Raw genomic sequence first — 20696 nt, forward strand, 5'->3', positions numbered from 1 at the left:
TTGGGAAGGTCTGTGAGGGCTATGTAGGACTCGTTTGAACCATGGACCATGTAGATTGGTATTCTAGGCCATTGACATGACTCTGAAGGTAACCACCCCTAACAAGCACAGGGAGTCTTGGCCTCTGTCTGGCTCCACACTCCCCACTGGATCGGGCAACAGAATGGGAGCGTATAGCTGGTCTGGTATAGCTACTTGGTGTCACTGCTGCAGCTACAGATGTAGCATGTGTTGGGGTAGTAGCACTTGCTGATCTTCTCACAGGTCTGCTTTCAGGAGTTATTCCAACATCCCTGTGAGACCTGGCACCTTGAGGTGTCACCAAGGCTACTGTTTCTGATCCACTTCTTACAGGTGTCAGCTGGCTGGTTGCTCTATCCAAACTTCTCTGGGCAACACTGTTTCTTCCTCGAATTTCTTCTGTTAAATAAACATGAAAAGCAAATGAGTAAATACATGTAGATGAACCATCAACCAATCCGCCTATTAACACAATGAAAGGAAGCTCACAGCTGTGCCACATTTGCAAGCCAATATATGGCAGTCTCTTGGTATACAAAAAGATCAAAACTTTGTATGAAAAAAGCAAGACATTACCGGTAACCTTCACTTGTACCATTTTACCTATCCACACCATCATAGGATGTAAACCATTTGACAAAATTAACATTTGGTTTCAGGATAAGAATATGAATGATTTATCTTTTGTGGTGGCTAATAATTGGAAAGTCAACAGCGATTAAATCAGCTATTGATCTACACTGATTTAAAATATTTACCAGTACTTTCACTACAAATCACAGGCCTTGAATGAAAGAGTTTAGGGGCACTGAGGACACTTTGGCCAATCAGAGATAGATAAAAGGAAACCTCGCCCTCAAAATAACTTTAGGTATTCTCATTTTTTAAAATTGTATTCTTGCCCATTAATCTACAAGATTCCCCATCAAAGTGTATGGGAGAGGTATAAAGCAAGAATAAAGAACGGTTTCTTAGCATGACACGGGTATCACCACATTCTTAATAATGTGAGGTAGTGACGTACTATGAGAAGTTGTTTATGAAATCAAGTAAATGTATTCAAATTTAGGGATGCTTCCTACCAAGGTGCGTGTGTGGTGATGAAGTATTTAATTCACCTGCTATCATCCTTTGTAGTACAATTGCCAGAATGCAAATTGCATAAATAAGTTAGTGCTCTCCTTGGGTGAAAGTTTTGCATAAATGAAATAGATTGGTCAACTGCCATATATATTTTTTAATAAATGAGTTACAATGTTTCCCATGTTATATACTTTTTATCAAATATGATTTGTTTGCTCATTGAAAAGTAAAGGTTTTGTTATTGAATTAAAAATTCTTTCCAACTAAAGCTTGGTGCATGATACTACAAGTTGCCGCCTAGTACATCCCATTATCAAGAAAATTGCTGCCCCCATGTCATGCTATAAGATATTACATCATGCCACAAATATTTTCTTTTATATACATCCCTTGTACACTTTCGTAAGGAATAATATACATCAAAGGGCAGGAATACATCTCAATTCTCACTTTCTCAGCATACATGTACATACACTTTTTCTTTGGGGGTTTCCTTTAATGTCCAAAACACATTTTATGTCAAGAAACAGGTATGGTACATGCAGCCTATAGATTTGTATTTATTAGAGATCATTACAATGATAAAGTACTGTTGAAATTTAAGTAGGACACAAAAGCAATATGACTTCAGGGATTTGATTTTGAACATAAATTACCTTCATGTCGGATTGTCTGTTGATTTCTTCTTTCTTCTCTTGAAGGTACACCTTCCTCTTCAACCTGGACAAAATTACCACACAATTCAGATTATTGCACACACTGGCAACCACAACAAATCAGCCCCTTATTATACACTTATTGAGACTGAGATTTAGACTTCTAGAGGAAAGACTCTTATCTTTCAGAAACATTTGCAATATTTGGCATTGTAGCTGCATGTGTAAAGGTATAATCATATTTTGCCTCTAAGCTGACAAACATTAAGTCTGTTACCAATACTATTTGACAACATATTTGTACAAAATTGAATAGTTCCTGCATAGTTGTTAACTGGACAATATAATTTTTTTTTAAATCAAAGTTGGTATCACAATAATACATTTATTAACATTAAAATGCAATTAAAAAATGGTCTACAGAAATCTCTCATGTAACGTAGTCCTGGCACTTAATTGTATTTTAGCGCAGCATTAGCATCACTACCATTGAAGCACAAATTTTGTCCCGCCAAGCTAGTACCCAGTTACTTTTCCTGGGTTAAAAAAAGGCAAGTGTAGATTAATGTCCTGCCAAAGAACAAAAGTGCTGTGCTGGAGCTTGAATCGACATCCTTACCATCCAAACTACTGACCCGTGACATGCCTACAAGCTGCATATATTAATCTCCTCTCCTTGTAACTTGAAACAATGAATACTGTCTCACTCACCTCATCTTTAAAGGACCTTCTACTGCTGCATAGTAGTAGTGTAGAGAGGGTACCAGATACCACACAGCCAATGGCTCCAAAGCTATACACAATAGAGAGGGTATAGAGGAAGTCCTTCAAAGACATCTCAATAGAGCCACAGCTCTTAGCATCTAGGAAGGTGTAGTGCTTGGTTCCATCTAGTTAAATGACAGAGATACACAATAAGACATGTTAAATGACAGAGATACACAATAAGAAACGTCAAATCAATCAATCAATCATTAGTCCCTAGGTTTGATGGTACAAAAAAGCACAGAGCTAGACTTATAATTACACTCTTGAATTTGTGCACCTCCAATATTTTATGCATTTTCATAAATGGTCTGCTAAAAATAAAATCAAAATCACTTTTTTTTAAAACACCTTTTTATCATTTCTGATAAATGAATAAATAGAATAGTATTCAGAAGTCATAACAACTAAAACACAGGCATTTTTAACAAAAAATGTCAAGAGCAGGCCTACAAGTGATTTATTTAATGTAATGAAATATTCTTCTTTAGGCAGCTTTTTTGTATAAAAGTTGTCTTCCCCATTGCCCCCATTCACATATCATTGTAATGTCATGTTTTACACACATGCATGTTTTAAAGTACTAGTACTTTTTTTTTTAATCCTCTGTCTTTTTATTGTGTGTTTGAAATGAATTGAATTGAATTAAAATCACATGTAAGTGTTCATTTCAGTGGGTGAAATGATGTTCTATACAAGCCTGCTTTTCAAATAGAGCATTCGAAGGGGGACATTCCAGATTTGTGTTTGGGGGGGGGGGGGAAAGGTGGAAGTTATCAACTTTCAACTCCAAGTACCCATATGCACTAAGAAAAGAGAGGGAAATATACATGTACATGATGGCAAAAATGAAGTATAAAATCCAAAGATAATGTTCACTTACCCCCAGGCACGATGACGGTACTATTAGTATTACCCTCTCCTAGAATGTAACACTGACATTCAGAGCTGGTTGCTCTAAGGACACAGACTGAGAAGCTAGCAAGGAATGGGATAGATACCAGGGCTGCGGTGACAGCATGGACGATGCATACTATCAGGTCTACCACACTCAATAATATGGACAGGATGATCTAAGTAGTATCAATCAATAAAACAGAGTTGGCATGTAATGATGGTAGAGTAATAGAACCATGTACAAAGACAATATACAACAAGCTACATTAGTGGTAAATCAGGAAAATTATGATGAAATCGGGAAAAAGAAAGAAAAACAAATCTGGAAAAAAAAATCAAAAAAATCAGGAAACCGTTTTAAATCAGGTAATTATCAGGTCTGTTTGATGAATAAATAATATTTTAAAGCAAATGTAATTTGTTATTATAATATTTCATTTTATTTTTAACATGATCATAACATCAGTAAACTGTCTAAGTTTCCATGCTTATACATCAAAACATATAAGATGGTGTGTCTGAGCTCACTCCCATTTGGTGATTTTATTTTCCATGATGCACTTTTAATTTTGAAAACCTAATGTACATGTATATCTAATTAAGTATACATCCTGTGATATCAAAGGTACATCTACATCTAGTACATTTTTTTATAGGGAACGTACTATACAAGGAATCTATACATGCACTCAAGATGGCAGATGACAAATACATGTAGACGAAATGGTATCGTACAAATCTTGGTTATTTTTGGTTTTCTAATATTTTCATCATAATTTTTTTCTGTTACATAAATATGGCAATAATCATGTTATATTCTTGCAAAACTCATTAAAATCTTCAAAACAATTCATACTTTTTTTAGGCTTTATGATTGCATAATTACAAGGAAAATTACTCAAACTGTAGCAGAAAGTATAGATCTTTTCCAGAGTCATTGTTTATTAAATACTACATCATGTTTCATAGCATTATAAAAGTCATAAAGTAGAGTACAATAGATTGAAGTTAGTGCCACAATTGTAGTCACATCTGCCAAATTTTGACCACAATATTAAAACTGCTCAAAAAAAATATTTCTGAACGACTCTGTAAGGGCAGTGTTGCTTTTGATTTGAAGTACCTAGTATTTAAAGTTTCAAAGTTCAGACATCATGACTGTTTCACTAAACTTACTTTTAAAATCATAATAAAGTAGAGTGGTTTATGAACTTTAGCTTTCATTTGATACCAGATTACATGTAATAAGAATAATGGAAATCTTAGCCAGTCAAAATTTGCTTTCTTTTAAAAATCATAGTTATCTCTTTTGCAGTCTTGTGGAGCATTGTGCGCATGATTGGAGTCCAACATACTATCACACAACACAATGTAATTTAGCAACGAGATTCAAATATCTTGGGCAAAATACACAGTCCTTGCAAGTTGCAGAGAAAGCGTATTGCATTGGGCACTGGACTAAGAAATACAAAAGTGCCCACATCTTCCCCTTTTCAAAAGTTCACACCAGATACTTTTCATTTCTATTATTTTTTGTTTAACCTTCTCATGAGGAGGCGTAAGCATGCAGGTAAATCCACTTTGTTTCATTAATTAATACTCACCAAAATCACATGCCTCCTCTTCAGTAGAATTATCAAGAAAACACCTAGGGCAATAGTCTAAAATAAAAGAGATAATTTGGTACTTGATATAACCTAAATCAGGTGTGAGTCCATTAAAATTACAAATAAATTCTTTATCTAACAATGTTTGTACATGTATTTACATCTGACTATCCTATAGAATTGTGGAATGCAAGTAAATCGGAGGAAAGTCAATTCAATAATTACGTAGGCTGTCCTAAAGAATGAGAAACTTGAATTGCCATAATTGTATAAATATGAACGCAAGTGAAAGGGACGATGGATTCTTGTTTTAAGTGCATACTTTCCGCTTCTAATATCACACATCGTACTGGCATATATGTCGGTCAAAACTTATCAGATATTTCAGTTTTTTTCAGGTTCTGGTTCGGTTTCGGGTACCTGCAAAAATATTGCAAATTTTCTTATCCGGTTCTTGACCAGGCTTTTCTCTCTAACTCCCAGCACTAGTTAAAAGGCAAACACCCTCCCCCTTGCCTATTTTTCTACTCTTCTACAAAAAAACATTTAGAGTTAGACCTTACTAATATGCAAGCAAGAAGAGAAAGTTAGCACAAACATATTTATTCTAAATACTTAAAGATTAGATATTAGAGCACATAAACCATGTAATACGATCGGGGGGGGGGGGGGTATTCACATATTAGGACGTACATGTACGGGGTGTGCCACTCTAATGGGTCACTTTTTCACAAAATCCCTAAACATGGGTCTCACATTTTATCCAAAATACCATTAAAAATGGGTCTTTTTTCTAGAAAAATGCCCCTAAATGCCCCCTAATAATGGGTAGGGGGTTTCGAGGCTTGAGCGGCACACCCTCGTCCAAACCAAATTTGAGTACCCCCCCCCCCCTTGAATACAATACTGAATTATCACATGTTCTTACAGGCTTAAATGGTCAGAGTTTAATACCAAATGTATTATCAGTTCACAGTAAGGCAAAGAAGATACTCACTAGAAGTGCAGCTAGATACGTTGGGATTGGAGCATCAACAAGATGTAGTGAAGAGGTGATTCCTCTTGCAACGAGATAGATGATTAATAGTACCAGACCAAGAAGCGTCATGAAGACTCCACATACTGGCAACACAAGAAGGTTGTCTGTACAACACAGGAGCTTTGGCACCATCTAGAGATAACATTCATAGGTGAACAAAGAAGAACAAAAAAGAACATTGAATTAATGTACACTATGTACACTGTAGTAGTGTGGTAGATCCTCTTCTGATCTGGCTTCCTACGTGTTCAGGTGGCCTTGTCAAATCTTTAATATATTTTATACTTGTAAGTCTGGTAACTCATTGAGGGAGAAATTAAAGATCATGATTACATTCTAACACTCATTTAACTTTTCTTTCATGGGCCTCGATCTGCAAAAAATCTTGCTCTCTGGGGTAAAAATATTACATAACCTGTATTTCAAAAAAATAGGAATATGATCCCTAAATCTTCAAGGCCCATGATGAAGACTTTAGATATCCCTCGGAGTTTATTCAATTATAAATTGTAGAAAACTAGATTAGGGAGACTTGTGTTTGGTACCAGTAGACGCAATATCATGGTGTATGTATCTACAGGTTGAGATTAATACCTATGGATTGACATGATTGAGCATTAGAGGGAATACAAAGTTTTGGGAAATTTTGAAAATTGGCTGGATAGTGATTCTTTACAATTTTGATATGGATGCCCCTGTGGATGTATTATGAGCAACAGAAAATTTAGCCCCTAAACCTTCTGCTTTCGAGACAAATTGAATAACAAAATTTACCGGTGCTCCTGGTAAATTTTGATAAATTTCGAATAGCGCCTATGGCCAAACAATGGTAGCTGCGACCATGAAAATCTCAGAATATGTAGTTGTAATTTCCAAACGAGAATAGCAAATCAGTCGATTTTAGTCACGAAACATTGTTTATAGCTAAATTGATATCTTGACCTTGAGAGGGAGCTATACAACATAAAGAGTTTATTATTTACAACTCTCACTTTAGACTCGGTTTCAACCGCCACAACGATCCCTGAATATTGTAGGATATCGCATATGCTTCCAATATGTTCATTTGAACCAAATCATGACCCCATACCAAAACCTTTAAGCTCAATCATTAAGCTCTAGGAGTAGCTCAAAGAAGAAATAAAATAGTCCAAAATATTGAGCTTTTCACGTTGTCTAGAAAGGAATGAATACTCCCTTCATTAGTTGGAAGAAGCAAATTCAATTTTTGGTCCTTCCAAATTACACAAAGATATTTCCAACTTGAACATGAAATCTATTTTTCATTAAAAAAAAAAGAAAAATCAAATTAAAATACAATCATTCTAAAGCTATATAAAGGATAAGAGGGAGCAACAAAAGTTTTTTTTTTAAAGTCTAGAAAAACACCAAAGTGTTAATCTGCCCTAATAAATAGATTTTATCACATCATTTATTAGATTTATAAGAGAAAACTTAATACTACAAGTTAGTACATGTATGTACCGGTATGTGCTTGCAAAAAATATATTGTTTTTCTCATGGTAGTCAAGTACTCTTTTATTTGAAAGTTTGTTAGCTCTTTGGTTTAAAGAGGTTATACTAAATAATTACCAGGACTATTCTCCTTTTTTCCTTCTTTTTTAAAGATTGTTGTTAGTGTTACTTCACATTACACTATGATGATACATACATACATACATACATATTGCTATTTATATAGCGCCTTTACATGAACATGCTCAAGGCGCTTTACATTTTAAAATAAAAACAGAATAGTTACATACTCTCCAAGTGCATTACACTCTAAAAAATAACAATTACAAAGAAAACAAATGAGTTTTTAAATTTCTCTTAAATGATGCGACTGAGGTGCAGGAACGAATGCTTAAAGGGAGACTATTCCAAATAGTGGGATCAGAAAAAATTATATTTTGTTGACCCTTCTTCGAATTGATGCGGGAGATTTGCAGAAGAAGGGGGTCTGACCTTGAATGTAATGGATATCTTGATGATTAAACATTTATTATAACCTGTTAAATTCCTGCCTGAATTCGTCATTTGTAAAGTCACAACCCTGTCAACCCAGCCCCCCCCCCCCCCCCCCCCCCCACTCCAAGAACGAACGGACCCCATGCGTGTTACCAAAATGTTCGGTAAAAATGTCCGGTACTTTTCGTGCGACAAAATCCGGCCCAGAATTGTAAAAAAAGGGGTGTATTAACTTTTCTCCCGGAGATTTCTTTAAAAAAGGGGTGTTTTTTCTTCTTTTTCTCTCATCTCTTTGGACTCCTGAGAAATTATTCTGAATTTAGAGGGTACATTGAGCATTTTACATGATTTAGGGGGGTCTCCAAGGCAGGAAAAGCCCGCGAAAGGGGGGTTCAGAAATGTTGGCAGTCCTCAGATAGGGGGTGCTTTCAAAAAGAGGGAACAAGCATATGCGTACCCTAAATAACTAAGTGGGGGGGGGGGCGGGCCTGTCGATCACTTGACAGTTAAAACGCATATAAACAATCAGAAACAAACCAAATAACTGTAAGAAATTTGCTAGCAAATTTGCCGGCTTAAAAGGCAATTCAACCCTTGTAAGAAGTTTTTATTTGTATGAAAGCAGACAAATAATAGGGACAGAATTGAGAATAGTGAAAGATTGAAATAAATCGCCACAAGAATAAGAGTTATGAATGTTTGGATTATGAGATTATACTAAATATAGATGCAGCTCTCAAATTGCCAATTTAGTCAGTAGGTTGTGACATACATGTAGATGTAGTTACTGTCAACTCTCCCATTTGTTGTGTACACAATTATCATTGATTTCTGTTTTTCTCTGAAGTACTTTTGCACTTGCATGGGGCACAAAGCTTATAATATGGATTGTAATATATATGATTCTATGTTCTCTAAATAGAAGAAAAAAATCATACATTTTAGTCATGTTGGAACAAATTGTAAAATTGACCGCCACTACATCACAGAGACACTAACCCATACTTTTTAAAAATACTCAAGATTTATTATGTTGCACATATTAATTATAAAGGACATATTAACAATGGCAAAGGCCATTTGATATATATGTCTGTTAAATCCGAAGACATTTCAACCTTGAAATGCTTGGTGGATCCTGTCAATTAAGCTAGTAGTAGTAGGCCTACCGACGCAACGTAGATCGAAGTACAAGTAGGGTCTAGAGAAGTATGTTTGTAGAGAAGTGTATCCGGACCCGGCCCCCCCACTCAGTGTTATTTAGGGTACGCATATGCATGTTCCCTTCTGTTGAAAACACTCCCCTAAGTCCGGTGTGTAAAGTTAATATGGGCCAGATTTTTGTGTGCTATACGAGCCGGACTTTGGTGCGTGAAAAGTACCCCTTTACCGGACATTTTGGGAACACGCATGGTATCCCTCCGATCACGGAGTGGGGGGGGGGGGGAGCAGGGACCGGACACTCAAGGCCAAACTCCATCACAGTCATACTTTCGATTCTCAGTTTAGCATTTCTGAGAATACTATTCAAAACATTATTTAGGCATCTATGCTATGGCTATGATTAAAAGTACTATTTGGAAGATATGAAACCAAACAAAACATGGATGAACAGATGAAAGTAGAGATTCAAGGATTTTTAAAAAGAATTACCGATAAATCTTGTAGACTAAGTTACATAGTCTAGATCTACTTTACCTTGGTATAAGTTAATTAACGACATCTGTCTCGGTGTCCGGCAGTTGCATGGTAGCTAGCTTACATGTACACATTGGTCCTTAGCTATGTTGTGGGAACCGGTACGGTAGCTTCAAGTCAATTATAGGGCGTAAACTGATCCATGTACGTCGGTACACTACCACACAGTGCAGTACCAGGCTCCAGAGGCATAATCCACACCAATGATATGAGTAGAGGCAGGTGCATGCAGTAGAGAAAAAGACGTTTTTGAAAATAGGCTGCCAGTGGAGCCAGAGACGTCAGCGGAACTGGACTGAAGCTTTCGGTCTAGCGCCATCATTCGCCAACAATAAGCCAGCCTAGCCCACAAGATTCAAGATTTAAGATTTATTTATTTATTTCCACTTGCATAAAAAACATTTCATTCAGGAACAGAAGCAACAAGTTCATCGTCAACTAGCATAAATACATTAACAATTAAACAGTTATAAAGACTTTAACAAATGTGGAAAAGAGGTGGTCTGCAAAAAAAGCACAGCTTGTTAAAACACAGATCACCTTTACAGGAACAACTTTTTTTTTTTAAAGAAGCGAGCCAACACAATTTTTTTTAAAAGGTGAGATCGAGGGGAGAGATAAGGAGAACTAAGGTAAAAGAACTTGAGATAATATGAGGAGATAGATTACACGAAAACGATCTTCAAAGATTATAATATTTTCAAATTATTCAATTAAATTAAAGTAATTTATTTATTCAACCATCAAATAAACAATCAACGTACAGCTAGTGATGGTTTGGTGACCCCGGAGAAAGCAGGGCTTATAAAAAGGTCCACCAAATTGAAATACATACAAAGATCAACAACACTTATACAAAGAAAATCACCATTTATCATAAATATAAACAAGGGAAAAAAGGTACACTTCTTGGAGCATGCAGCAGCAGCAAAATCTATATGTATATCTAAATATCTATACATAATATGAGGGCAAAGAAAATAGAAGAGCGAACAAGAATATCAAGAACATTATCGGAAGTTAAGATTTCCCTGCTTAGATTTTTGAATCTGGAAAGGGTTGAACTGTTTTTAATATCCGGTTGGGGGAGTTTTTTTTTTGAGGAAAATTAATTTTAAATCGATCTATGCGAACCAGTAATTGAAATATGTTGTAAGAGGTGCATCAAAAATATTTCGAAAGTGTTTTGGAGTGATCCGATATGTGTCTTTGATGTAGTAGGCCTATACAGCAGAGGCAGGGGCGTCGCTAGATCTTTTTCAGTGGGGGGGGGGTATATTACCAGGCCTGTATATTACCGACAAAACTAGCCACTAATTACCGACAAAATTAAATGTCCAATATTTACAAATTCAACCCTATAAACCTGGGGCCGAAGGCTAAATTGTTTTTCCTATGGACTATCTATAGTACTTGCATATGCGCAAAATGGTCATTTTCCTCGACGACATAAATATACGAATTATTTCTTCAATTTAGTCAGCATCATAGCTATATATTTTAATGCAGGCGCGGAGCTAGGATCTTATTTTAGGGAGGGGCGGTAGTGAGCAAGAGAATCATTTTTGAAGCGCGCTCATTAGTGGGGTGTGGGTGATGGGCCTCCCGCGCGAAGCCCGGATGCTTAGACATTTCCTTAAATTATTAGGAAAAGAAGACGATTAATTGTACCGTTTTCGACTAGTATAATCCTTGGCTGTATGAAGTCCCCCCCCCCCCCTCCCCCTTTCGCGCAAAGCGCGAAAGCTTTGAAGTTTCATTAAATTATTATAAAAAAGAAGACGATTTGCTGTACCGTTCTCGACTGTTTATCCTTTTCTGAATTCAGTTCCCCCCTCCCGCGCATTGCGCGGAAGCTTTGACGTTTCATTAAATTATGAGAAAAAGTAGACGACTCGGTGTATTGTTCTCGACTCTTAATCATTGTCTGAATTCAGTTTCTCCCCCTCCCGTGCGAAGCGCGGAAGCTTTGACGTTTCATTAAATTATGAGAAAAAGCAGACGATTCGGTGTATTGTTCTCGACTCTTAATCCTTATCTGAATGAAGCTTCCCCCTCCCGCGCGAAGCGCGGAAGTTTTGACGTTTCATTAAATTATTAGAGAAAGAAGACGATTGGTTGTACCGTTTTCGACTCTTAATAAGCCCCATTCATCTGAATTCAGTTTCTCCCTCTCGCGCGAAGCGCGAAAGCTTTGACGTTTCCTTATATTATTAGAAAAAGAACACGATTCGTTGTACCGTTTTGACTCTAAAAAAGCCCTATTAATTTTGTCTGAATTCAGTTTCCCCCTCTCGCGCAAAGCACGGAAGCTTTGACGTTTCCTTAAATTATTAGAGAAAGAACACGATTCGTTGTACCGTTTTCGACTCCAAAATAATAACCCCTATTAATTTTGTCTGAATTCAGTTTCTCCCTCTCGCGCGAAGCGCGAAAGCTTTGACGTTTCCTTATATTATTAGAAAAAGAACACGATTCGTTGTACCGTTTTGACTCTAAAAAAGCCCTATTAATTTTGTCTGAATTCAGTTTCCCCTCTCGCGCGAAGCACGGAAGCTTTGACGTTTCCTTAAATTATTAGAGAAAGAACACGATTCGTTGTACCGTTTTCGACTCCAAAATATTAACCCCTATTAATTTTGTCTGAATTCAGTTTCCCCCTCTCGCGCGAAGCGCGGAAGCTTTGACGTTTCCTTATTATTAGAGAAAGAACACGATTCGTTGTACCGTTTTCGACTCTAAATAAGCCTATTAATTTTGTCTGAATTCAGTTTCCCCCTCTCGCGCGAAGCGCGGAAGCTTTGACGTTTCCAGAACTTATTAGAGAAAGAAGACGATTCGTTGTACCGTTCTCGACTCGTCTAAACGAAGTTTTCCCTTTTCGCGCTAAGCGCGGAATTTTTGGCGTTTCATCGCAATATAAAGAAAGGAAGACGATTCGTCGTACCGTTGTTGACTCTTAACCCTTATTTGAATTTAGTTTCCCCGAAAATTTTAAACCTCTGATTTCTTTAGCTGATATTATAGGCAAGTGAAACTTCGAGAAAATAAAAGTATAGTTGTAGTCACTCTCGAAGTCGTCACAGCGGATAAGAAGTCACAGTTCGTAGGGAAAAAAACTTGTCGGCCGACCGACAATATACATCACACCGACTTCAAACTTCTGTATTGATATAGTACACGAGGATCGAGCGAGAATACCGACACAGCTGACCCGACACAGCAACATATTTACCCATGTCGTTTTTGCTCCCTCGACGAGACGACTCCACCCACAACCCCCTTCTCTCTTTTACTCCACTCCTCCTCTCTCAGACTCTTACCTCCCCTCTCTCTCCTCTCTTTCATCCCCCGTTTCTTTTGTTTCCCTTTCACTCTTTTTCCCTTCTTTTTTCTTTCTTTTCTTTCTTTTCCGTTCTTTCCTCTCCTCCCCCCTTTTTTTTCCTCTTTCTTTCTTCTCTTTTTTTTCTCTCTTTTCCTTTCTTTCCTTTCTTTTCCTTTCTTTTTTTTTTTTCTTTTTTTTTTCTTCTTTCTTTCCCTTTCCCTCTCTTTTTTCCCTCTCTTTTTTCCCTCTCTTTTTTTTCCCTCTCTTTCTTTTCCCTCTCTTTTTTCCCTCCCCCTTTTCTCTTTTTCCCGAGAGCAGCGCAATTTTACCGACAATATCCTGGCGACGCCCCTGAGCAGAGGGGGAAACGTAATGGAGATAGGAGTGAAAGGTAGATGACATATGGAAAAAGAGACAGAGAGAGTGAGTATGGACGTGTGTCCGTTTTAATGCAATTTTTTTCAAGGGATATATATCCTCCATCCTCCAGGCGTAGCCAATCTGTCCCCTTAAATTTGGACCATTATTATAGCATTGTTAACCGGGATGCCATGAGAAAATTTCGTTTTATTCAAAATATCTTTTGAAATAACTTCAACTTCATGAAAAACGTGTATCAGTAACAGTAGCAGTAATTTACAATTTGTTGCTGAAATGACGTGATTTTCCGGGTTTTGTTTCTTCACTTCCAGTGGCGGGGGGGGGGGGGGGGCAGGCACTGCCCCCCCCCCCCCCCCCCCACTTTTCCAGGTACTCTCAAAGTGCCCCTTTTGACATAGGATAAGTGCCCCTTTTCATTTCTGGTGCATGAGTACCTCTTTTTAGGTGCGAGAAATTCATATTTTCACCTCTGATATTTTTGCCCATATTTACTTCCCTTTCCTTTTCTTGTATGAGCCCCTCCCCCTTTTCAAAATGCCCCTTTTAAAGCCCCACTGCACTACTTACAGATACTTGTGCCCTCTGTATAGCAAACAATGCCTAATCGGTGACCATTGGTCCCCGTGATCCCCTTTTTCTTATCTTATTTGATAAGATAACCACCTGTAAGTGACCATGCAGGGAGGTATAATCCCTCCTGGCCAAACTAGTGCAGTGGGGCTTTAAATATCTGATGAATTCCCTTATCAAAATCTGAAAGATGCCTTTTTCCTTCCAACATACTATTCCTAATTTCCATTCTCACAAGTGCCTTTTTTTTCATCTCTGCATGTTGAGTGTCCCTTTTCAGGTGCACTATCCTTTTCCCTTCTGATAAGTGCCTACTTTCCTTGCTCCATAACATGCATCCCTAATTCAAGGCGACTTAAAGCCCATTTCTTTAATTTTCCCTATAGAGCTCACTCGCATTAAGATGTTATAACTATGTTATTCATAAAAGAAATGTTCAGTCTTTCTTCATTAGATAAATACTCATCAGGGTTTGTTTTTTGTCTTCTATATAAGATGTAATTTTTCAAACTGGGACCTCACAAATGTTAAAATCGCTCGCTCGAAAATTAATATTCAGACCATCGCACCCAACTGCGAAGTATCTTGTACCACGTGAAGAAAGAAACAAATATTGATGTCTAAAAATGGTGTTTGATTTTAGTGATGTTTCCCCTTGTAGGTGCCCCCTTTTTTCTCCAGAAAGTGCCCCTTTTCGTTGGTGCCCCCTACTTTGGAAGACACTCCGCCGCCCCTGCATTATGCTAATTGGTGGTGATGTGGATTTTGTTCTGACCAGTGGCGTACCTGGGGTACTCCGTCAGGGGGGGGCAAGCGACCGAAACAAACAAAAAAGGCGATGCTAATTTTCACTTCTGGCGAGCGAGCGAGCGAGCAAAAAAAAAATTTGAAGTAACGTTTGGTATATAAAGTGGTATTGTTGCAAGTTGGGGGTGGGAACATTCACTTGTTAGCGACGTTAATTTCATTTTTTTGCAAACTAGTGTAGCGAGCAAGAAAAAAATCACTTCTTTTTTAATAACTGCCACTTAAACTTGGTTCAATTGTCCCATGCAGGGCGCGGGAACAATATTGTGTTTAGGGTGATTTTATACCCATTTTAGCTAGCGAGCGAAAATACATCTTTCTCTCAATGAATTGCTATATAAAATTTGTTTCATTGTTGCAGGTAGGGGCGGGCACAATCGTGTTTAAGGCAATGTCAATCCCATTTTGGCGGGCAGGCAACCCCCTACATTTCTCTTTTTAATGATATTGTAGCAGGTTAGCGGTGGGCACATAATTCCACGAGCTAGCGAGCGTAGCGAGCGAAAAAAAATCACTTTTCTTTTATAGGGAAAATATGGTACATAAAACTTGGGTTCATTGTTCCATGTCAGGGACGTGATTATTAAAAGCGGTGTTAGTTCTATTTTGGCGAGCGAGCGTAGCGAGCGAGCAAAAAAAATCACTTCTTTTTATAGGGAAAATATGGTATATAAACTTGGTTTAATTGTTCCATGTCAGGGACGTGATTATTAAAAGCGGTGTTATTTCTATTTTGGCGAGCGAGCGTAGCGAGCGAGCAAAATTTTTGTAATGATAATTGGTTCATAAATTTCAGATTTTTTTGTTGCAGGGCAGGGCTTACACAATCATGTCTAAGGTGATGTTAATTCCGTTTTGGCGAGCACGAGCACACCAAAACTTCTTTGAATAACGTTTCGTACATAATTATTAACTGGTTGTTGCAGGTTGGGGCGGGCACGTTAGCGGTGTCAATTCCATTTTGGCGAGCGAGCATAGCGAGCAAGCAAAAAAAATTAATTCTCTTTTAATAGAAATTAATAAATAAACTTGTTTTTATTGGTGCAGGTCAGGATGGACGCAATCGCGTTTAACGCGATTCAATTCCTTTTTGGCGAGAGGGCGAAAAAACTCTTCCATTTTTAATGATATTGTTGCAGGTCAAGGGTGGGCACAATTGTTTCCAAAGCAATGTCTATTCATTTTATTCGCGAGCGAGTGTAGCGAGCGAGAAAAATGAATTAGTCTCTTTTAGTAACATTTGGTACATATATTGTGTGTTATTATTGCCATGGTTGCAGGTCGGGGCCCGTCGGGGCAGGCACAATTGTATTCTAGGCAATACTAATCCTTTTCTTTTTTCAGGGGGACGAGGAAGTGAAACATTTAATACAAAATAGGCTAGCAAGCAGTTCGCGCCAGCGAAGAGTTTCAAATTAGTTATATCACTTATATTTTCCTATTTTCATTTGTTTTAATTTTTCAGGGCCGTATGCGGAATATTTTTCTGATGGGGGAAGGGAGAAAGATGCGTTAAAAGTTTTCGAAGAATCTCAAAAGCAAAAGGTGAAGGGAGTTCGAGCGACCGAACTGGTCATGAGGGTAATTTTGCATTTTCAAAAGTAGAATTGAAGGATTTGGTATAGGCCTACACTACATTTTCAGGAAAAAAACTGTACGATTTCAAAATATCTGGGGTCAACTGCCCCCCCCCCCCGGTGCTTACGGCCATGTTCTTTATTTTTTTTCCCCATTTTTATTCCTTTCCTTTTCTTTTCCCTTTTTCTTCCTTTTCTCTTCTTCTTCCTTTTTCTTTCCTTTTTTTTCCTTTTTTCTCTTTCTTTCCTTTTTTCTTTCCTTTTCCTTTTTTCTTTTTCTTTCCTTTCCCTTTCTTTTCTTATTTTTCCCCTTTTTCTTTTTTTCCTCTGGAGCCCGTCAGGGGGGGCACTCTGCCCCCCCTGCCCCCCCCCCATAGGTACGCCAGTGGTTCTGACCCCAAAAAGTTTTTGCTCATTACGCCACTGCTTTGGGTATATTTCGATGAGGAAATAGTTCAGAGATGGTAAAGTGTATAATTCCTTTGCTCGCACATTAAAATTAATCACATCATATCACACCACAGCATATCTAATTACATCACATAACACAATTACAAAACATCACATCATTTCGCCCCACATCACATGAGATCAGTTTACACAACTTGATTTTAAATAATTATTATGCACATCTCAATTACGGACCTTGTTTTTTTTCGGTGCGAATGAGTTGCACCTTGATAATATGGGGCGGTTCTTATGGTAACAAACAAAATTTAAATTAGAAAATTACGAAATTTCTATCTGGGTCCCTTTTGTTATAAAATGAAGGCTTCATTAGTTTTGAGCAGCGTTGCAATAAGTATTCCATCAGGGACGGATCCAGGGGGGGGGGGGCACAGGGGGCAAAATGTGCTCCCCCTCCAGCTTATTCAGCGGCTGGCTGAGTCGTTGCGATTTGTTGGGGACAAAAGTCCTCTTACCCCCTGTGTGCCCCCCCCCCCCCCACCGTGTGTCCCCCGGGAAGAAATTCCTGGATCCGCCTCTGTCCATTTATAGGTTCACAAAGAAGAGCCTAGATGTAACTTCATAAAAGTGCACGTTCTTTATCCATTACAAACATGTTCTATATTGACGTCAGAATTATGTCTTGAAATTAGTACAGATGATTATCTTCCAATTTAATCCGCAATCAACGGCAAATCAATGTTTTGATCTCCTTTGTCGAGTGTGAAGATAAATCAGATAATTATCACAATTATCACAAAATTTACAAAATTAATTTGGAATAATTATGTTGGGAAGAGAAACGCGTTTCGCCCTCATCTGCTCCCGTTCACGCACATAATGTAATTTTTAGACAGAAACATCCGTCTGCTTGGAGTTGGAGGAGTTTCATAACATATTTGTCTTCTGACGCTCTCCTCCAAGAAAAATGAATGAAATGAAAATTAGGAGAGTAATTTGCTGAAGCTGCAGACTTAGTCTCAGCGGAACATTATTCCCAATTGGAATACACTGAATTTTCGGTCTTTTGGTTTTGTTGCTGAAACGTATGGATCACAATTTTGTTTATTCGAAGGCTTCCTAAGGCACCCCCCCCCCCCTATGAAAAGGAAGCAGAGAGCGAGCACTGCCATCGTTTTATATATCTTTCTGTATTGTGTTGTAAATATGTTGTGCTCTCATACTCCTGAAGGGGGTCGATACACACTAAGAAAAAATGGTGCAACTATGCACCTTTAGGGGTTCAAACCGATGCAACAATAGCAGCACCTTTAGGGGTTAATTCCTGCACCCTTTTTAAAGGTGCAATCCTGCACCCTCTAAAAGGGTGCCAGATTGAACCTTTTAGGGGACATGTTAGTAATCTTTATGGTTCAATCCTGCACCTTTAGGGGTGCAAACCGATGCAACAATAGCAGCACCTTTAGGGTTAAATCCTGCACCCTTTAAGGAGGGTGCCAGATTGCACCTTTTAGGAGACATGTTAGTACCCTTAATGGTTCAATCCTGCTCCTTTAGGGGTGCAAACCGATGCAACATCAGCACCTTTAGGGTTCAATCCTGCACCTTTTAATAGGTGCAATCCTGCACCCATCATCGAGGAATACAAATGGAATCTGCTCGTACACAAATACATATTAAACATGCATGATGTTTCTTGGTTAGTAATCATATACGTGAATGTAATTGTAACATGATCAGAAAAAATAAATAATATTGCTTAATGATTGCCGAAGGAAAATACAAATCACAAAATTGATGTGCATTGTCATAAATGCTTAACAAATCATAATAAATGTATTTTTATGTGAACACGTAGAAAGTATCATGAATATGCATGCACTATGCAAATTTTTATTTTGCACCCTTTTTGGTCGATAGGGTTCAATTTTTTGGGAAGGGTGCAAACTCTTATATTGCACCCTTTTTTGAACCCCCTTTCCTTCAATAGGGTTCATTTTTATGTAAAGGGTGCAAACTCTTATTTTGCACCCTTTTTTGCACCCTTTTTTCTTAGAGTGTAGAGTCAAATAAAATCTTATCTTATCTTATCTTTGCAGGGGCGGCAATTTCTTGCAAAGCTTCTTGAAAGTATACAGCATCGATATGCTGTATACTTTCCAGAAGCTTTGCGGTATAAGAACTGTGCTAAATATAAAGATAATTATTTGCACTTCTATGCATACTATGCTTATAAAAGTTAAGTAGGTCTACGGATATGCATAATTTTCCGCACCTGTCCTAAATGTGTTACATTCTTAAATACATCATTTTTCCCCAGATGAATAGACCAGTTCACGGTTAGCACATTACTGCAATGACCCCGAATATCCACAGATCTTAAAAACATGAAGAGGTCCCACTTTTTACATTTTGAAATAATCACTCCTACAGCGATGGAGGTGCTATATAAATAGCCTTTGTTTCCCCTTTTCAAAGAATACTTCCACCTGTGTATCATGGATGGCACTGAATGTGCATGAATGAATAATGTTACATAACTTTCATGAACACGTATCCAGTATTTCGTCTCCGTGTATTTCAAAATTTGTTCTGCAATGACCTTTATCTGCTCATGCTCAGACTGCAACCGTGAACTGGCTTATAACCTTCTATACATGGAAGACTGGAAGTGTGTGTATACACAGTCATGTATAATTCTCATTTACAGTGAAAAAATGTACACGTACAATAATGTTGTGATATTGTTCCGTAGCAATCTACATGTATTTAATATATGAAAACGCACTTTCAGGTGAAGTTAAAATATTTACAGAAATGCGGTAAAGAATCTGATTTCATACGTATCTTAGTACAGCTTCAAAAGCAAAACATGAGATTACTCTACACATGAATTTTCATGGCAATATCTTTGATTAATCATATTATTGTCGATCTGGCCTATGTTTACCTAATAAATAATTTGAAATCAATTTTAGGTCTTTATAAAAACCCATGGACAACCAATTAAATCAACACAAATGCCCTCCATCAGAGAGATACCATTAATATTAAAATACTACAGAACGGTATCATTATCGGGAATGGGGGTAATCAATATTTAAAAGAAACCTAAAGTCACCACTGAAATGTAGGTTGGTTCTCAATAACTAAAGTATGATTTTCAAAACTCGAGCCAAGCTCCAACACCTAATCAAAGTTGAATTAGCATGGTGAAGCTTTGAAGAAAAAATATTGAACAAACAAAGCAAAATTTCTCATATAAACTCGTCTATGTTTTTTTAAAGGTTTTAGGCATGTATTTTTTATGAATATCTTTCAGCTGCTATTTTTCTCCCTAATTCCAGTACTACCAGTAACACACCCAAATATACTCATAATGCTCGAGATGATTACAGATATAAACAATAAAATCATCGGCATAAAAATATACAGACAAAAATATACACAATATACACTCTCAATTTCTAGGACTTACATTTTACATCCTATAAGGTTCATGCTGTAAGCAGGGAGGTGAGACTTTAACTCACATGCCCTGCTGTAAGGGAATATACGATTAAAAGTTTCAACGAAATTGACTTCTGCAAATAGATCTTTGAGAGCCAAAGCCTTCTCGCCAATCAGATTGTTCGTAAATGATGATGTCATGCATGAGCGCGCAGCCAAAAGTAAGTCTTATTATTGAACTTATCAATGTGCTAAATATATAGATGTAGTCTATAATAATTATTTTCGCAGGTTATTCTTATACATGAATTATGAGACATTGCGTCAACGCATTTTTAATACAACATGCACCCGGTATATTTTATTCCACTTCTTCCTTATATCCGTCCCTGGTTTTATTAGTCACAAGGACATCGACTATGTCCAGCCCCTCAGGATACA

The 20696-nt window shown here is 37.5% G+C and overlaps 1 protein-coding gene across 1 annotated transcript; it reads right to left on the reverse strand.

Annotated features, from left to right (window-relative positions):
- Positions 1-10038, reverse strand: LOC753851. The gene is made up of 7 exons (XM_001183561.4): positions 9738-10038; positions 6027-6200; positions 5027-5083; positions 3409-3598; positions 2472-2650; positions 1761-1824; positions 1-420 (listed from the first exon to the last, which is right to left on the reverse strand). The coding sequence occupies exons 2-7, from the start codon at positions 6198-6200 to the stop codon at positions 20-22; spliced, it is 1065 nt and encodes a 354-aa protein (XP_001183561.3). The 5' UTR covers positions 9738-10038; the 3' UTR covers positions 1-19.
- Positions 10039-20696: the final 10658 nt, after the last annotated feature.

Source organism: Strongylocentrotus purpuratus, unplaced genomic scaffold, assembly GCF_000002235.5.
Source record: "Strongylocentrotus purpuratus isolate Spur 01 unplaced genomic scaffold, Spur_5.0 spur5_scaffold_6, whole genome shotgun sequence".
In the NCBI taxonomy this organism is placed as follows: domain Eukaryota; kingdom Metazoa; phylum Echinodermata; class Echinoidea; order Camarodonta; family Strongylocentrotidae; genus Strongylocentrotus; species Strongylocentrotus purpuratus.